The following is a 17,566-nucleotide window of genomic DNA, read 5'->3' on the forward strand; positions in this document are numbered from 1 at the left end:
CTCGAAAGAGTAATAGAGTACACTGAACAACGATTAAAAGAGAGTTCGAACATACATGTCATGTAAGAACTCAAAAGTTGCAATATGCAAAGCAGTCATTTGACCTGAGGCTTCATAGATGTCTAATGGTTAGGTCCTTGATCTTTGATCATGTCAACGGCATTCCATCGGAGTGTCCACGACATTGTTGGGGTCAAGCTATCTAGTCGTGTAGGCATATGAATGCACAACAAGGGATCTCTAACCTTCCATGGTGGAAGGAGAATACTCTAAGATATGATTCTAAAGTCTTTGGCCAAAGCAAATGAATATGACTTACGAAGTTTGTTCCAAATCATATTCAAGGGAATCATATAGAGAAGTATCGCATTGGATAGTAGACATGAAACAAACTGTCATTCAAACAATGTGATTAAGAGTATTGTATTAGAGAATGACCGTATTGCATTGTAGTTGTAACTGGATAGGTTCTCCAACCAATTCTACTTAGCTTGGGTAATGATGTGAGAATTACTTGACACACAAATTAAACCCTATTGATGACAATTGTAGTAATGATGCAAGTAGGGATCGTTCTAGACCGGGGATTAACTAGGGATGCTAATCAACAAATATAAGACTCAAGAATATAAGAAGAAACTTAAAAACACAAAAGTAGGTTTTAAAACACTAAACTAGACTCAAAGAGTTCAAAACACTTTAAGGCACAAACTAAACAAACTTAAACACACTTCGATACAAGAAAGTAAATGGGAGGTATTGGTTTGGATGAGATTGAGATAACAACAAAAAGTAAAACTAAATAGATGGTTGATGGATTAGCTAGAGATCCATTCTTCACACATGACACACTTGTACATGAATTGATTTCCAATTGCTTTTCAATAGATTATGAAACTCAACACCCCAGATTAACCGTGATGCACTAATTAATTCTCAGATTTTCCTTGATTTATTGAATTGGATGAATGCATACGACAATCCAAATTATTCTCCAAAAGTCCTCTACATGAATGCATAATAGAGATACAATTAAAGATCATTACGTTCTATGAAAATCATAAGTGTTAACGAGGCATTCGTAACTATGAATGCATGATACGTTTGCCAAGAATTCAATTAACGCGATTGTGACTAGCAACCTTCACTACCAATGAATATAAACTTGTAACGATTAGGTGAAACTCATTTATATCCTAGCATCAAATTCATGCATGAAAACTAAGTATGCATCCTTAATCAACATACAAGAATTAGTTTTGAAGAAAGTAGTTAATTGAATTGCATTCACAACTTATTAAATCACAATTGGAAGAAATCAATTCATATCTCAAACATGTTCATGGCTTCGAACTTCACCCTAGCTAAGTAAGGGTTTAGTTCCTCATACTTGCAATTAAACAAAAACAATTGATATTAAACATAGAGAAACAAAGTAGAAGACACCTAGAATGCTCCAACAACTCCAATGGAATGGCTAGCACAACTCCAAGCACTCCTCCTTCTTTGCAAGCCTTGGAACTAATGGAAATGTGTATGAATGGCTCCTCTTCCTTGAAGGCTGAATGGTGCTTATATAGAGGTTGGAAATGAAAAGAATTTCAAGGCAATGGACATGACAACTCACGGCAAAGAAGAAAGGAAGCTGCCAGCTTTGTTTTTGCATGTGTGTGTGCTGTTTTTGTGCTCTTTCCACCTAGAAACAATCATTCCAAAGCCACCCAAAGTTATAAGTGGAAGACCAACCAGAAATCCACCTCATAGTGGTCCAATTTCTGCCATTCCTTGCTGTCCATTCACTACCAAAGTTGTAGAAATCTGCCAACTCCATTCCATTGCCGTGTGTGTGTGTTTGTGTTGTCATCATCACTTCCCACTCTTCCATGCTTTAATTTCTGATTCCTTGCTGCCCATGTGGTGTGTGTGTTGCTGTTTTCTTTCCTTCTTGCGGCCCATGTGGTGTTTATACTTGCACATGCATGTTCTTCATCCATTTAGCTAGCAATAAACACATTTTCTGCCATCACATGGCAGCTATGATGTTTGAAGTTGTAGGCCAACACTTTGCACACACACATGTAGATTTCTAGCCCATTGAATCATCAAATTCGTCCATCCTCATGTCTCCATGTTTGCATCATCCAATCTTGGCCCAAAAATGCTCCAAAGTGCTCCAAAATGCATCTTCTTGCATCCTTGGCCCATAGAACCTACAAACACACAAAAATGGCTTAAACTACTAACATAACTAAGAACTAAGAACATAAATGCACGAAAACAAACATACTAAGTCGCATAAATATGCTCCTATCAGGTAACCATGACATACTGCTAGGTGTCACTCATGTTTTGTGGAAGCCCTAATGATTAGGCAACACTAATCATAAAAGGGAGAATTGAAATGTGGTTTCAATTCACAATCGATCGTTAAGAGTAACCATCGCCCACTACCTCGCTAATTGGAACCTAATGGATCGTACACCGAGTAAGGGTGATAGTGAAGAAATTAAATGAAATGGATATGCAATTAAATGGTTTAATTGAAGAATGGTCAAGATTAATTAATTAGTTAATTAATTTTACGAAAGGTTCGTATTGGGCTTATATGTTGGTTTTGGGTTTCGGGGCCCAAAAGCGTTTTGGTCCAAAAGGCCCATTATGTTTAAGTTGTATGACAACTAAAACAAAATGGGCAAATAGCCCAATAACATTAATATGGCCGGCCATTAGGGTGAATGGGCAAGCTTGGATTAATTACAAGTTTGCCACTCACTTGAAATGAAGTATAAAAAGAACTTTATAGCTTTATTTCTCATTAGGGTTTTTCTTGGTGAAATGAGGTGAAACACTTTCTCTCATTTTCTTTAAAGAGGCCGGCCACTTAGAGAGATTAATCTAGCAATCTTTTCTTCTCTAAGTCATCCATTTCATCTTCACACTTAACCCTTGGTGTGGAGACTTAGAGACACCAAATCTTTGGTGTTTTTGGAGATCCTTTCCTTACATCCTCAAGGACCAAAGGAGCACAAAAGGAGAAGGAAATCACAAGCAATATCCAAGGAGCTTGGAGGTGACTTGAAGGCCCTCCACTTGGGTGAATCCCTTGTGTAAACAAGGATGAGCTTCAAGGGTAAAGAAACTCTAAATCTTTACTTCTCTTTAACGTTGTTAAAGAGTTTATTGGTTCACCATATACTAGGCTTTGAAAGTCATGGGTTTTATGAATTGTTTTTTAATGCATGCCTACTTTAAAGTGTTAATAGTTTGCATATGTATTCAAATGTTCTTACTTGTTCTTAGCTAGGACAAAATTTTTCCTTCAATAACTTATTTACCCCACTATGCAATGTCAATTTTGACCTTATTAGGTTAAAAAAAAATATTATAAATACACCCCCAATCACTTTTAGTGTATTATTTCTCTTCTTCAACTATCAAAGCCCCTTCCACCCTCCATTGTTGAACAAAACCCTAACCAATGAAACTATAGACATGTTGATTGAGAAAAATTATTTTTGACGAATGGAATATGAAATCGATGTACCTTCCACATGTATTGAGAGAAGGTAATTTTGAAAGTCTAATGGAATCATTTAGTGCCAATCCCCATCAAATTTGTTGGTTCTTTTATGTTATTTGTATTAGAAAGATGGAGACCTAGTTCTTCAATATATGAATGGCAGCATATGTTTGGGAAAACCCGCCTTATCATCCCAAAGAGAAAAGTTTAGCGATTAAGAAAGGCAACATTTTCTGTGGCCACCCTTGAGAAAAAGGGTAGCAACTATAGGAATCTATTTCAATTGAATGTTAGACAATGTTAAAGAGTGTGAAATGCAATTAAAAGACACATAACCCTCTAGCCAAGAGAAATCGAAGAAAATGTTCACATTCAACAAGAAAGGGCATTCTTTAAGTCATTAGAAATCGAGACCCAAAACAATTCCCAATACTTATCCTTTATTTTTTTCAGTCTCCAAATTTATGCTTAAACATCTTGGTATTTCTTTCTAAACAAACCTTCTAGAACATTACCATTGCACCAGTCCCATAAAACACTTACCTTTTTTCTCTAATCTAAATATTTTTTGAATCATTCATTTTGAAATCATTCGGCAAATTAAACGTTCAAATGTTTAGATTCAGTCCCTGAAAATAAAAAATGAGTGTTATAAGATTTGAAAATGTGGGGTGTATAGAAAATGAGACACCCCGACCCGAATCAGGGCATGTTGGCCGTCACGTGAGGGTGACGTAGCCATGTGCACAGTGCGGAAGTAATAATGATAATAAAGAATAAGAATAATTAAAAACCAATTCATAAGAGTACTAGCTAAGGTAAGTGCTAGAAAATGTGTGAATACACAATCAGAGCATAAGTACCCTAAGTTCTGTCCAGAAAACAAGCACTAATTAAACGACACCCAAAGATGCCCTACATTTGTGAGAGTTTGTCAGAACCTCCAGTCAATCCTCGTGAGCCACCAACGAACAAGCTTATCTAAAACCTGGAGGGGCGCAAAACAGAAAGTGTGAGTGGGCAAAAACAAAGCTTTTCAAAACCATTTCATTATCAAATACTCAAACCCCCCGCCGTAAAACATGTATAATTTTCCCAGAAATGGAATATAAATATATAAGTATATATACACATATATTTCAATTCATGCTTCACATATCCATTTTCATAAGTATGCCATGCCAAAATATGAAACAGAATAAGTAACTCAGGTGATAATAAATTCATGGAAAAATAACATATTAGCCGGAACCCCTGCAGAAGTTTGTACGGTTGAATTCATAGCCCATTAGTCAATCTAGCCGGAGTCACTGCAAGTGACTTATACGGCACTACACTGCACACTAGCCGGAACCACCGTAAAGGTCTGTACGACCGGGTGTAATATAATTATACTCAATGCTACACTCTCATGATAGCTGTGCGATAAATCGCTAGTCACCTACGAGTCGGAACCACCTATGATGGTCTGTACGACAAGACTATGCACCTAAATTGGATCCAATGTGAGCATATGGTGCGGGAGTGACATTATATACTGGCATGTGCTATATCTCTAGCTAAATCACTAACACCGGGGTACAGGTTTATGAGCTCAATGTTTCTTAATTAATGACAACCGTTATTCACATTCACAATTCATAAACTCACCTGGAGCTTACCTGAGCGTCCATAGCACCACAATTATATATATATATATGCAAACATCATATGCATATTCTAAATGTAAAACATTTGGCACGACAATTTAAGTCATAACTCATTTAAATGCATTTTCTAGGAAAGATACCAAAGCATATACATATATATTTAAAACTAAAAGCCCATTCACTGGTATGTTGAAGGGTCGTAGCCCCCGAGTCGCCCTTAACTGCACTCATCCTTGGGATAAGTCTCCCCTATATTCGAAACAACTATAAAAACGTTAATTTAAAGCACATAACCAATACTGGCTAATAACTTCTCATACATTGCTCAAATGGAGTGTTTAAATATACCAACGTGATCTACACAACCTCAGGAACATGCCCAAATTTTTAAAATAATTTTTGGAGCCCTCAAACGCCATCACGCGCTGGCAAGGGCACGGCCCTACGCGCCCCCACACGCGGCCAAACCTTAACTGAGGCCTAACGGCCATTAGGAATATTCTGTTAAATTTAAGGAATATTCCGTTAAATTTAACTTACGCTATTAGTCACCGTTAGGAATATTCCGTCAAAATTGACGAAATATTCTATCATCTCCTACCTTCAAACTCCGGCGACCGTTGCCGTCACCGGAAACTGGAAAATCTAAAAATCCTTCTAACTTCTTAATTTTTGCACCAAAATTCATGAAACTTAAACCAAATTGAAGCTTACAATGAGTAGAACACACTCTTACCAATTTGAAGCTCTAAAAATCATGGGATCTAGCCAGAGAAGGCACGATAATTTCGGCCAACTTTCAAACTCGACAAACTCGACTTCCCGACGTCCAATTTGCTTGGTTTTTCTTCTCCGAGCTTCGTAAGAAATTCGTAAAGCTTCCTATGAACATTACTCAAATCGGGGGTGATGGTTTCTTGGGGTTTTGAGGGTTTCAAGATCTAAAAATGGCATACATGAACTCAGAGACTTGCAAGGAGTTCGAATCTTACCTTCTTGATGTTGATCCGTGCGTGAAATGTGAGTTTGGTGTTCGTCCGTATGTTTTGTATGGAAATGGTAGGAAGGCCGAGAGAAGGAGAGAGAGAGAGTGCACAGGGTTGTTTTTGTGTGTGTGTGTCTTCACTTGGTCACCAACCAAAACAAACAAAAGTTTAACTTTTAATTGAGTCCAAAACTTAGGAACTCAACATATTGGTCTACATCCCAAAAGCATGTTACACACATCATAATCTCAACGGCCAAGGATAAAATCATCATTTCACACCGTCGAAACTAAATATTTCGGAACAGGCTGTGACAGAAAATGTGGGATGTATGTAGAAAATATAAGGTGTATATTGAGAATGTGAGGTGTGGGGGTATTATGGGGAAGTATGTGAGGTGTATTAAGATAATTTTTAGGTGAAAAAGCAAATGTGAGGTGTATTAAGTATATGGGGTTTATTCAACAATTTGTGGGGTGTTAATATAATAAGCCTTCAAATATAGAATTTTGAGTGCAAGGAAAATGCTCTTAATCAACAGAGTTACACATTCGTTGCTCACAATCCAAAATAATTGTTGCTTCTATATGTTCTAATTTTATATGGCATTGTAATAAAGGTGTCAAAAGTGTAAAAGTACTTAAATAGTTAGATCTTAAAGAAAGTTGAGGTTCCATCGTAAAACTAATAGACTATGGGGGGAGTAGAACCACATGCAAGGTCTCTTCTTTTCCCGATGTGGGATTTATACCCTCAACACACCCCTCAAGTGTGGCGAAGTTTCAAGCCTAAAACGTGGACAATACATCCGGTGATATGGAGAACGTGATGGCCATTAAGCTTCACAGGTGAGACAATCTGTTTTGATACCATGAAGAAGGTTGAGGTTCTATAAAAAAAACTAACTGGCAATATAGGAATTAGTCCAATTACTTATAAGCAGATGCAATATTCTTTTTTTCTCGATATGGAATTTATACTCTCCAACAGATATTGTGTACGCAAAATCAAGTTTACTTGATAAACCAGATTTTGTTAACTGATGTCATCATTTAATTCCTTTCATGGAGCGTCCGTTGCTTTTCGCCGCAGCAGGATTCATGCAATTAGCTCTCAGTTCCTATGCACAATGACAATGATAGTGCAAGGTACCACATATATAGTACTACTAATCAAATTTTAAACTCTAATTTGCTTTTGGTCTAATCATCACACCGGTGACAGTCACTAATAGATGACTGCATAGGTCGAAATTAACACTCATTTAATCATATTTGATTAGTTCGAGAGCGTCTTAAAAGTTAATAATATCTTTTAAAAATGCTATCGTCAAATGTTCATGAAGATTACCAACTATTATCTTCTCGTTGAAAAATCACTGAACAGTGCATGCTTTCATTTTCGTCATGACGAGGCTATTTTAAAATTGAAGTAATTGTAATAACACCTGCTCCACTTGGAATTGTAAATTAGTTAATTAATAAACAACTTGTTACCACTTCAAAAATATGTAATGCGTCTTACAATTATTGTGTTCTTTTGCCTCTTTGTCATCTTTTTGGAGTCCCTTTAGGGTGGTTATAAGTGGCTCTCTTATCTTCTTTTATGGCCATATGGGAATATATAGATATACATATAGGTATAGATATAGATAAACATATATATATATATATATTGTAATCATGCTCATACGTCCTTGCTTTAGCTTCCTATAGTGTCTTATATTATTGAGTACGTACGTAGGCTGCATGATGAAGTTAATTAATAAAAACTTGTTACCACTTCAAAAATATCTAATGCGTCTTACAATTATTGTGTTCTTTTGCCTCTTTGTCATCTTTTTGGAGTCCCTTTAGGGTGGTTATAAGTGGCTCTCTTATCTTCTTTTATGGCCATATGGGAATATATACATATACATATAGGTATAGATATAGATAAACATATATATATATATATATATATGTTGTAATCATGCTCATACGTCCTTGCTATATATATATATATGTTGTAATCATGCTCATACGTCCTTGCTTTAGCTTCCTATAGTGTCTTATATTATTGAGTACGTACGTAGGCTGCATGATGAATTTGTCATAGATGTATGAGGAACATATAATAACTTATGTGCCTTCTCAGTCTCTCACATTCGCGAATTATGCCTAGTTTAAGTGTACGACATATTCCATGAATGCATATATCTTTAATATTAGAAAATCAGAAGGAGTATTTGGTGTCTCAAGACTTCACAAAAAAGAAAAAAAAGGACTATGAAGCCCAAAATCTACAACTAGCTGAAAATAATAGAAACAAAATAGTAGGGATAATTTTGTCATAAAAACAATAAAAAAATTAAATTAACAAAATAGTAGAAGCAGTTTTCTTCCCACTATCTTGTGAGAAGAACACGCGTAATGGAAGGAAAAGAAACCGTCGTCGTCCCGCACAACTAGGGATGGGCAAATACCCATTGGTTATGGGTAACCGCGGTTGCCCGTCCATTTAAATTAAACGGTTACGGTTATGGGTAACCGTTTAGATAAATAAACGGTTATGGGTATAACCGTTTACCCACAAAATTTAAATGGGCGGTTATGGGTATTAACCACGGTTATAAACGGGTAACCGTTTACCCATTTATTTTATATATGTAAAATTAACACAAACCATGTTCTCGATCCAATAATACTTAGCACCCAATAAATTAGCAAGGAATTCATCGGTCATTCTCTCAATAACACTACTACAGGAATGATGATTCTCATTATCAAGGAATTGGCCAAATTAATTTAAATTCCTTGCGGGTAACCGTGAAATTGACAGAAATGCTTTGATAGAAATGTCTTCTAAACAATTTTTGTAACCCAATAATACTTAGCAAATATTATATTTACCTTCATTGGTAATAGTTAAAAATATCGTACGTAAACTATTATTTCAATTATTGGAATGGTATAACGACTTAAAAAATTAAAATATGGAAATGTATGATGAATGTACCTATAACGGTGTTTAATTGTCAAAAAAAAAAATTATGACAATTTTTTTAAAATTTTCAAGTTGTTAAAAACATGTAGACGGGTGAAAAAAGGGTAAAAAAAAAAAAGGTCGTACCCAGTGCACAAGGCTCCCGCTTTACGCAGGGTCTGGGAGAGGTGAATGTCGGCTAGCCTTACCCCCATTTTATGGAGAGGCTGCTCCCAAGTCTCGAACCCGAGACCTACCGCTCATGGGTGAAAAAAGGGTAATGGTAAAAAAAAAAAAAGATAAACGGGTTAAAAAGGATAAATGGGTAAACGGGTATTAAACGGTTACGGTTAAATGGGTATGCGGTTATGGGTATGGTTAACCGTTTATAAACGGTTATGGGTATGGGTATAACCGTTTAGGCAATTACCCAACGGGTAAACGGTTATGCGGGTATGAGCTTAAACGGTTATGGGTAAATTAACCGCGGTTACCTGCTCACATAACCATTGCCCAACCCTACGCACAACCCGCTTGAGCTGGTTGGCGGTTACCCCTTTCGCCAATCTAGCACGTCTTCGGATCTCGAATGCTGCGGATTCGTATTTGATCCATAAATTTTTTATACTAAAAAAACTTACTATATAATACAATAGTCATAGGGTGTGTGTGTGTGTGTATATCTATTGTATATTAAATATGCAGTATCGTATTATTATTGTATATAAATTTAAAAAATTTAAGTTTTACTTATTTGTTTATTTTTATAATATACTATTGGCAAAGAGTGAAATTAAAAAAAATTATAAAACACATTAAAGCCTAATGAAAATATCGTCAATATAACTTTTGAAGACAATATATCAAGCCAAAATTCCAATACCATTTCCCTTGGTGATTGATGAAAATTGAAGGGTTTTATGGTAAAAGCAAGGTTGTTCAATTTTGAAACGCAACTCCCTTCATTTTACATATCCTTGAACATTTGGTATTTTGTAGTAATATACTAATGTTTTTCATTAGGCTCTTATTTTGGGGTATGTAATACTTAAAAGATAAATGTTTATTTATTTATTTATTTTTTAATGTTTTGAAAGAATAATTATGTGACAATGTGGTATGCATATACTAATTTAGTACTATATTTTCCATTTTTTTGGGTCAAATTATGTTTTTGATTTTCATTAGTTATGATTTAAATTATATTTTCTTTAACGAATAACGGGTCGGGTTATATTACTTGATACTAATAACGGGTTGATTTCGGACTGGTCATATTACCTGTTTACTTTAACGATTGTTACATGACACGATCCGTTAAGATACTATGTATGTCACGAAAATGATACGAACACGAAAAACACGACACGAATGCCAGATCTAGTGAAAATCCCACTTCAATAGAGTCTTAAATTTATTTATCTCAGAATACCAAATTTATTTATTTATTTATTTCATATAAAGTCGCAAACATGGACACGTACGTTAATGGAATGAATTCTTATAGTTTGTAGAGATTATTCCACATGAATATCACTGTTGGACTTGGGTGCATGAATGTCGTAGTGTCCATTAAAAGCTTCTACAAATTAAATAGAAAAGAAAGAAAGATAATGTATAGCTTCAGCTTTCGTTGAAAATGTATCCTCATGCCAACGTGAGCCAACTGAGAAGATACGTTACTCAACGTGGATATTTCTGAGACGAAGGTTGCATGTTGGTACTGCCAATTAACGGTCTTTGCTTGATCATAATTTTCACTTCTTGAACCTTTAATTAATAATGTTAGTACCATACTTAACCAATCCCAAAATTACTGAGCACCAGTCAACGTTATACCATCAAGGACCCAGAAGAGTTTCCTTCCAACCAGGAGGCAAATCACAGCGCGACACGTGTCGACATCAGAAGCCAATCATAGGGCGACACGTGTCAACATCAGAAGCCAATTACAACACGACACGTGTCAATATCAGAATGAAACTAGAAACTCTCTTCTATAAATAGAGATCATTCTCTCACAATATTTCCTAATGTCATTTGTACTAAATCATTCACTTGTACTCACTAAAGGAGAGCTTGAACCTATGTACTTGTGTAAACCCTTCACAATTAATGAGAACTCCTCCACTCTGTGAACGTAGCCAATCTGGGTAAACCACGTACATCTTGTGTTTGCTTCCCTATCTCTATCCATTTACATACTTATCCATACTAGTGACCATAGCAATCTAGCGAAGGTCACAAACTTAACACTTTCTGTTGTACCAAAGTCCTCACTGATTTTGTGCATCAACATTGGCGCCATATGTGGGAACGACACTTATTCCCACTCTCTTCAGCTTTGTCAAGCTGGTTTTCACCATTCGTACACTCTCTTTTGACTAGCATCCTTCTCCAACATGGGGAGCGAATGAAGCCACAACACACAGAATGACACCCCTTTTGCACCTAGTGCAAAACAACGAAAGAAGAAAGGAAAGAGGGTTGCTCTTCAAGCTAAAGTCGATGAGCTAGAAGCTCAAAACAACAAGATAGCAATGAAGAATGAGGTTCTCCATGAGCAATATGAGAAGCTCTTTAAGCCGCTCCATGAAACTATGCGTACTCAAACACGCGAGCTCGTTGCCCTTGTGGACATCAACCATCATCTGGGCGCCCTCCAACACGGAGGGTTACCTTCCTTCGACATGAGTATCCCTGATTAGGAGCGAGCTAATCATCAAAACATTGATCAACATAAGACTTCTCTCAACCCAGCTGCTTCGACCTGAAGCAGGAGAAATGGAGAAAGACACCTCCTTACAGAAGGGTTGGAAGGATCAAAAGTCGTTTATCGTGACTGCCGAGACTTCCTAAAGCAACGTCGAGAGAATCCCCTCCACATATGCTCGAAGATCAATGACCAAAGGGTTTCTGAAAGACTCGATCCCCTCCCACGACCCAGGCCAGCTGCCAATCTAGGGAAGGAACGACATGTCCTAGAGGAACATGAAGGTATAGGGGATTCTGAGGTATTCTGATAGACTCGCCCTAGAAGTCAGTACGGCGAGTCCAAGGAAAAATCACACGCCTTTGCTCAAACATTCTGACTTCCAAGAGGCGATGGAGACTTAGGAAAGAAAATCCCAGTGGTACATGACTCCACTCAAGACCCCCTTGTCCTACAGCTCCTTGAGGAAGTAAACAAGTTGAAGGTCGAACGTCAAGCCGAGATACCTGACTGGAACCAACCCAGGCTTAGCCCTCTCACAAGGAGGATCCTCGACACCCTCTTCAAGTGAAGACAAAACAAAAGTTTGGTTTACAACTCTATACTAGAAGGGAGGACCCAATTGAACACCTTAACCTCTTTGAGTCCACTATGGCATATCGGATGCACACCGACGAAGAGCGATGTCTTTTCTTCCCCTCCACCCTCTCTGGCGGAGCTCTAAACTGGTATTGCCATCTTCCACCTGAGACAGTAGACTCATTTAAGGAACTGAGGAAATTGTTTGTCTCTCAACACATCTTTCATACCGATCACTTGCATTATGTGGATGACTTGTAAACTATTCGCCAGAAGCCGGATGAGTCACTACGAGAGTATGCTGGTCGTTTCAGCCATGAGTATTCTCGCTGCGCTGAGCCAGATGATAAGACCGCCCTCAAGGCCTTCACAGCAGGCCTACGTGATTGTTTCTTCAAGTACATGATCAATGCCAACACTTGGAAGACCTACTCTGAGGTGATGGCACAGGCTTACAACCATGCCTTCGCCGAGGTAAGGACATATCAAGGGAAACCCCCCACAACCACCCCTTATCAGCAAGTAAGGAGTAGAAGCCAGATCCAACCAAATGAGAAGACCTCGACCTTCCAAACGGCAACGGTGCCTCCCCTTGCCTTACTTAATACTTTGCTAAGTCAACAGACATATCAATCTCAGGGCAAAAGGAAAGATTTCCATCCTTACTAGTCTCATTTTAGTAAAAGTAGTAAGGGACACTACCGCGATAACCAAGGGTATCGCCATGATAATCCCCGACCCCAGGCAGTCAACACAGTGGGTCAAGCACCTGTCAGGACAGCCCCTACCTCAAGGTATGAGGCATACACCCCTTTGAACGCCACATGCGTGGCCATTTACCCCAGTATAGCACACTTGATACCGAAGCCAAAGCCGAGGTACTCGGATTACAAGCCCACGAAGAACACGGGCACGTTTTGCTGCTACCATGAGCATAACGGCCATGACGGCGAGAAATGTATCACCTTTCGTGATCATATTGAAGCTTTGGCACGTGAAGGAAAAATTGATCAATTCCTCCTTCACCATCCAAGAGGTAACCGTAACTAACGCCAGGTAAATGTGATATATTCCATAAGTGGTGGCACACCCATATCTAAATCTTCCAACAGGGCCATGAAAAATAGTGAACGAGCTTTAAGGTCTGGCTACCAAGTGTTTCACGTGGAAGACATCAGGGGAGGTAGGTATCAAAAGCCTAACTGGGATCCAATATGTTTCTACCCTGAGGAAGAAAGAGGTATCATCTACCCTCACAACGACCCACTGATCGTGGAAGCTCGCATAGCCAACTTTGAAGTACGACGAATCCTGGTTGACACCGGGGCTTCGGTCAATATCATGTTTGCTGAAAGTTTCAGGGCACTTAATGTAGCTGAACACTTGCTTGACCGCTCGATTTCCCCTCTGATAAACTTCTCCGGTGATATCGTGCAACCTTTGGGGAGCATACACTTACCTTTCACCATTGGTACATGCCCTTACGCAGCTACCATTACCACAAACTTCCTAGTGGTTGATTGCCCAACGACATACAATGTCATTTTCAGACGCACAGGCATCAATGATCTCAAGGCCATGGTATCCACACATATGTTGTTAATGAAATTTCCAACCCCCTATGGCAATGGTTACATCAGAGGAGATCAACTTAGTGCACGATCATGTTACAACACTTCGGTCAAGCAACATCACCTGCCTGTGCCCAAGGAAACCCTTTCTATACATGACCAAGTCATAAAGACCAGCCCAAACGAAGCCAACTTGGATCTTCACAGTCGTAACAATCAACCTGACGATCCTTGAGATGACTCTTTTACCCAACAAGCACAACCCGCTGAAGAGTTAGAGAAGGTCTTTATCTCAAAAGATTATCCGGATCGCATGGTGAAGATTGGTACCACCTTGTCACCACCCATTCGGTTGGCATTGATCTCTTTTTTGCAAGAGAACACTGAGGTATTCGCCTGGTCATATGAGGACATGCCAGGCATCTCTCCCAATATAATATGTCATCGTTTAAGTATTGACCCCAAGACCAAGCCAGTGAGACAGAAGCGAAGATCTTATGATGATGAACTGTACGAGGCTATGAAGGCAGAAGTTGAAAAACTCAAAGGTATAGGCTTCGTCTGCAAAGTCAATTATCCAACGTGGGTAGCAAATGTTGTCCTTGTTAAGAAGAATCCGACCAAGGAAAGTCTCCTGCTCCAAAAGGTCTTGTGGAGAATGTGTGTCGATTACACCAAGCTAAACAAAGGATGCCTGAATGATAGCTTTCCTCTTTCTCTCATAGATAGATTTATAGACTATACGGCAGGGTGTGAACTCTTGAGCTTCATGGATGCTTACTCAGGATACAACCAAATCCTCATGAACCCTCCGGACCAAGAACACACAACCTTCACTACTGACAGGGGACTATATTGCTATAAAGTCATGCCTTTCGGCCTAAAGAATGCAGGAATGACTTATCAGAGACTGGTCAATTCAATGTTTGCCAAATAGATTAGGAAGAACATGGAAGTTTATGTTGATGATATGCTAGTCAATAGAAAAAATACTGACCAACACATCACCAACCTATCTGAAACTTTCACCATTCTGAAAAGGTATCGAATGAGGTTGAACCCCAACAAATGTGCCTTCGGCGTAGGCTCTGGTAAATTCTTAGGCTTCATGATAAGCCAACGAAGCATTGAGGCTAATCCCGAGAAGATCAAAGCAATCCTCGACATGAAGGAACCAGTAACTTTAAAAGACATCCAGAGCCTTACTGGCAAGGTGGCAGCCTTAACAAGGTTCATCTCTAAGGCCACCGACAGATGTGCTCATTTCTTCAAAGCACTTAAGGGAAGTAAGAAGTACATTACATGGACTGATGAATATGTTGAGGCATTCAAGAACCTTAAAGACTACATGAGTAAAGCCCATTTGCTCTCCAAACCTAAGGTTGCTGACACTCTCACTAACTTCTTGGTGGTTGATTGCCTAACGGCATACAATGTTATCTTCAGACGCACAGGAGAAACCCCATTCTCACTTGCCTTTGGTACAGAGGCAGTTGTCCTAATTGAGCTTGAGCAAGCAACCTTCCGAGTCCAGAACTACGTGCAAAACGAAAATGACAAATAACTTACCCTCAACTTAGATCTAGTTGAGGAACACAGAAACCAGGCTCATTTGAGGAATGTTGCCTACAAGCAGCGCATCTCTAACTACTATGACTCCAAGGTCAAACCTCGTTCTTTCAAAGTGGGGGACTGGGTATTGAAGAAAAGATTACTCTGCGACAGAATCCCAAGTGAATGAACACTTAGTCCAAACTAGGATAGACCGTTTGAAGTTGTTGGCATCAATCGCCCTGGCTCCTACAAGCTTAGAAGCTTCGATGGCAAGACCCTTGGCCATCCATGGAACGCTGATCACTTGAAGTACTATTACAAGTAAATTCACATTGTACAAGTGTTAAGCTTCAGCCGTTCGACATCCTATGTAACGAAGACTATTTGGCATGAATTCAATAAAGAGGCGATTTAGACAACTCGGTCCTAATCTTCTTACATTCCTAGCAATGAAACACTCGGGTTAAAAGCTTCAACATGAATGCTTCCAACAGGAAATCAAGTCTAAGTATATGTCAACAAGACTATATAAATAAACAAATAGTACTGGACATAACTAGTACATCCAAGTTATGGCTTATATCTAAACAAAGGATTTGCTTAAACATAGCCAGGCATTCATCAATGATAGTGCAAATACTTGGTAATTAACAATAAACTAGTACATCCAGAGTACATGGCACATGCCACACAAACAACAAACTAGTACATCCAGAGTATATGGCACATGCCATACAAACAACAAACTCGTACATGTAGAAAGAGAGGGCACTACGAGTCATCCTCATCTGAAGCCGAACCCCTGACAATATCACTCTGCGTTTCAACCCAATCGTCATCACCACATTCCTCAGCATCTCCAGGACCATCCTCACTCTCCTGAGATTGCTCACTGATACTAGCCTCATTATCAGAGTCATCATCACTATTAGGATCAACTGCGAGGACGAAGGCTTCACTCTTTTGTCGGTACTCATCCATCTTATCACGGTACTTTCGGATAATGCTTCCATTGTCGTAACGCTCAAGGACGGCCATCCATTTTCTTTTCTCAAAATTAGCTGCTCGGATGCAGTGAGGTCTAAAAGCATCGTGAAAAGCCTGGGAACCTAAGAACTACTGCACAGCAACATCCTTCTCAGTTGGGATACTCATCTTCAGCCCAGAAATCTCAACCAATGCACTATCCAACTCCCCTTTAACCTTGGAAACCTCAAGGATGGTTGTCTCCAACTGTTCCTTAGTCTCTTCCAATTGTTTCTTAAGCCTCACGTTCTCACCATTTCGTCTCTTTAAACTCGCAAAGTTTTCATCCTTAAGGAGGATGGCATCAGCCAAAGCTTTGCTCGTTTTTCTGGCGTCATTCACAAGCTGCTTATTCTCTTTAAACTTTGCCTTGTACTGCTCGACTTCTTGTAATCTGTCATCGTACTCAGTCATGACCTACATGACAAGATAATCGTCACTACCAGGAAAAAGAGGGGAGAAAGCAAAGAAATGACAAAGTAACACTTACATAAGAAGATAGCCTCATCATCCGGTCACGATCTGATTTGTTCTCATTTAGCGGCTCGCTAAGCTCATCAACAGTGGATCGACGTCCTGCCAGGCAATTATTGACATACCTAAAATTACTTGGCTGCATGGCAACCTTCAAGTCCTTCCAATGAATGTTGCCAACATCTTCCTTGTACTTTCTCTTACGGCTACAGCTAGGGCCACCTTCTTGGTCAATAAACTCCATGGTTGGAGGAAATATGGGATTGATGGTAGGAAGATGAGGCAACAGTCATCTCTCCTCCCTTGCAACTATGGTAGCAGCACACCCGATAGCCTCAACTTCAGCCTTCTTTGAGGCAGCAATCTTGAAGGCCTCCTCTTGCGACTTAGGTTTAGGGGTTGGCCTCACCCGATGAAACAAAATGTCGTCTACGGGAACTAACATGGGTGTTTTCCCTTTCTTGGCGTTAGTCTCCCCTTTCTTGCCCACTTTCTCCACTGAACAAGAAAAATCAAAGTAAAGAATGCAA

At 39.0% G+C, this 17,566-nt stretch overlaps 1 protein-coding gene across 1 annotated transcript; it reads right to left on the reverse strand.

Annotated features, from left to right (window-relative positions):
• Nucleotides 1-16,652: 16,652 nt before the first annotated feature.
• On the reverse strand, nucleotides 16,653-17,280 carry LOC139193118 (uncharacterized). The gene is made up of 2 exons (XM_070816087.1): nucleotides 17,053-17,280; nucleotides 16,653-16,979 (listed from the first exon to the last, which is right to left on the reverse strand). The coding sequence occupies exons 1-2, from the start codon at nucleotides 17,278-17,280 to the stop codon at nucleotides 16,653-16,655; spliced, it is 555 nt and encodes a 184-aa protein (XP_070672188.1).
• Between the last annotated feature and the right edge of the window lie 286 nt (nucleotides 17,281-17,566).

The sequence above is a fragment of the Malus domestica genome, chromosome 16 (assembly GCF_042453785.1).
Source record: "Malus domestica chromosome 16, GDT2T_hap1".
NCBI lineage: Eukaryota > Viridiplantae > Streptophyta > Magnoliopsida > Rosales > Rosaceae > Malus > Malus domestica.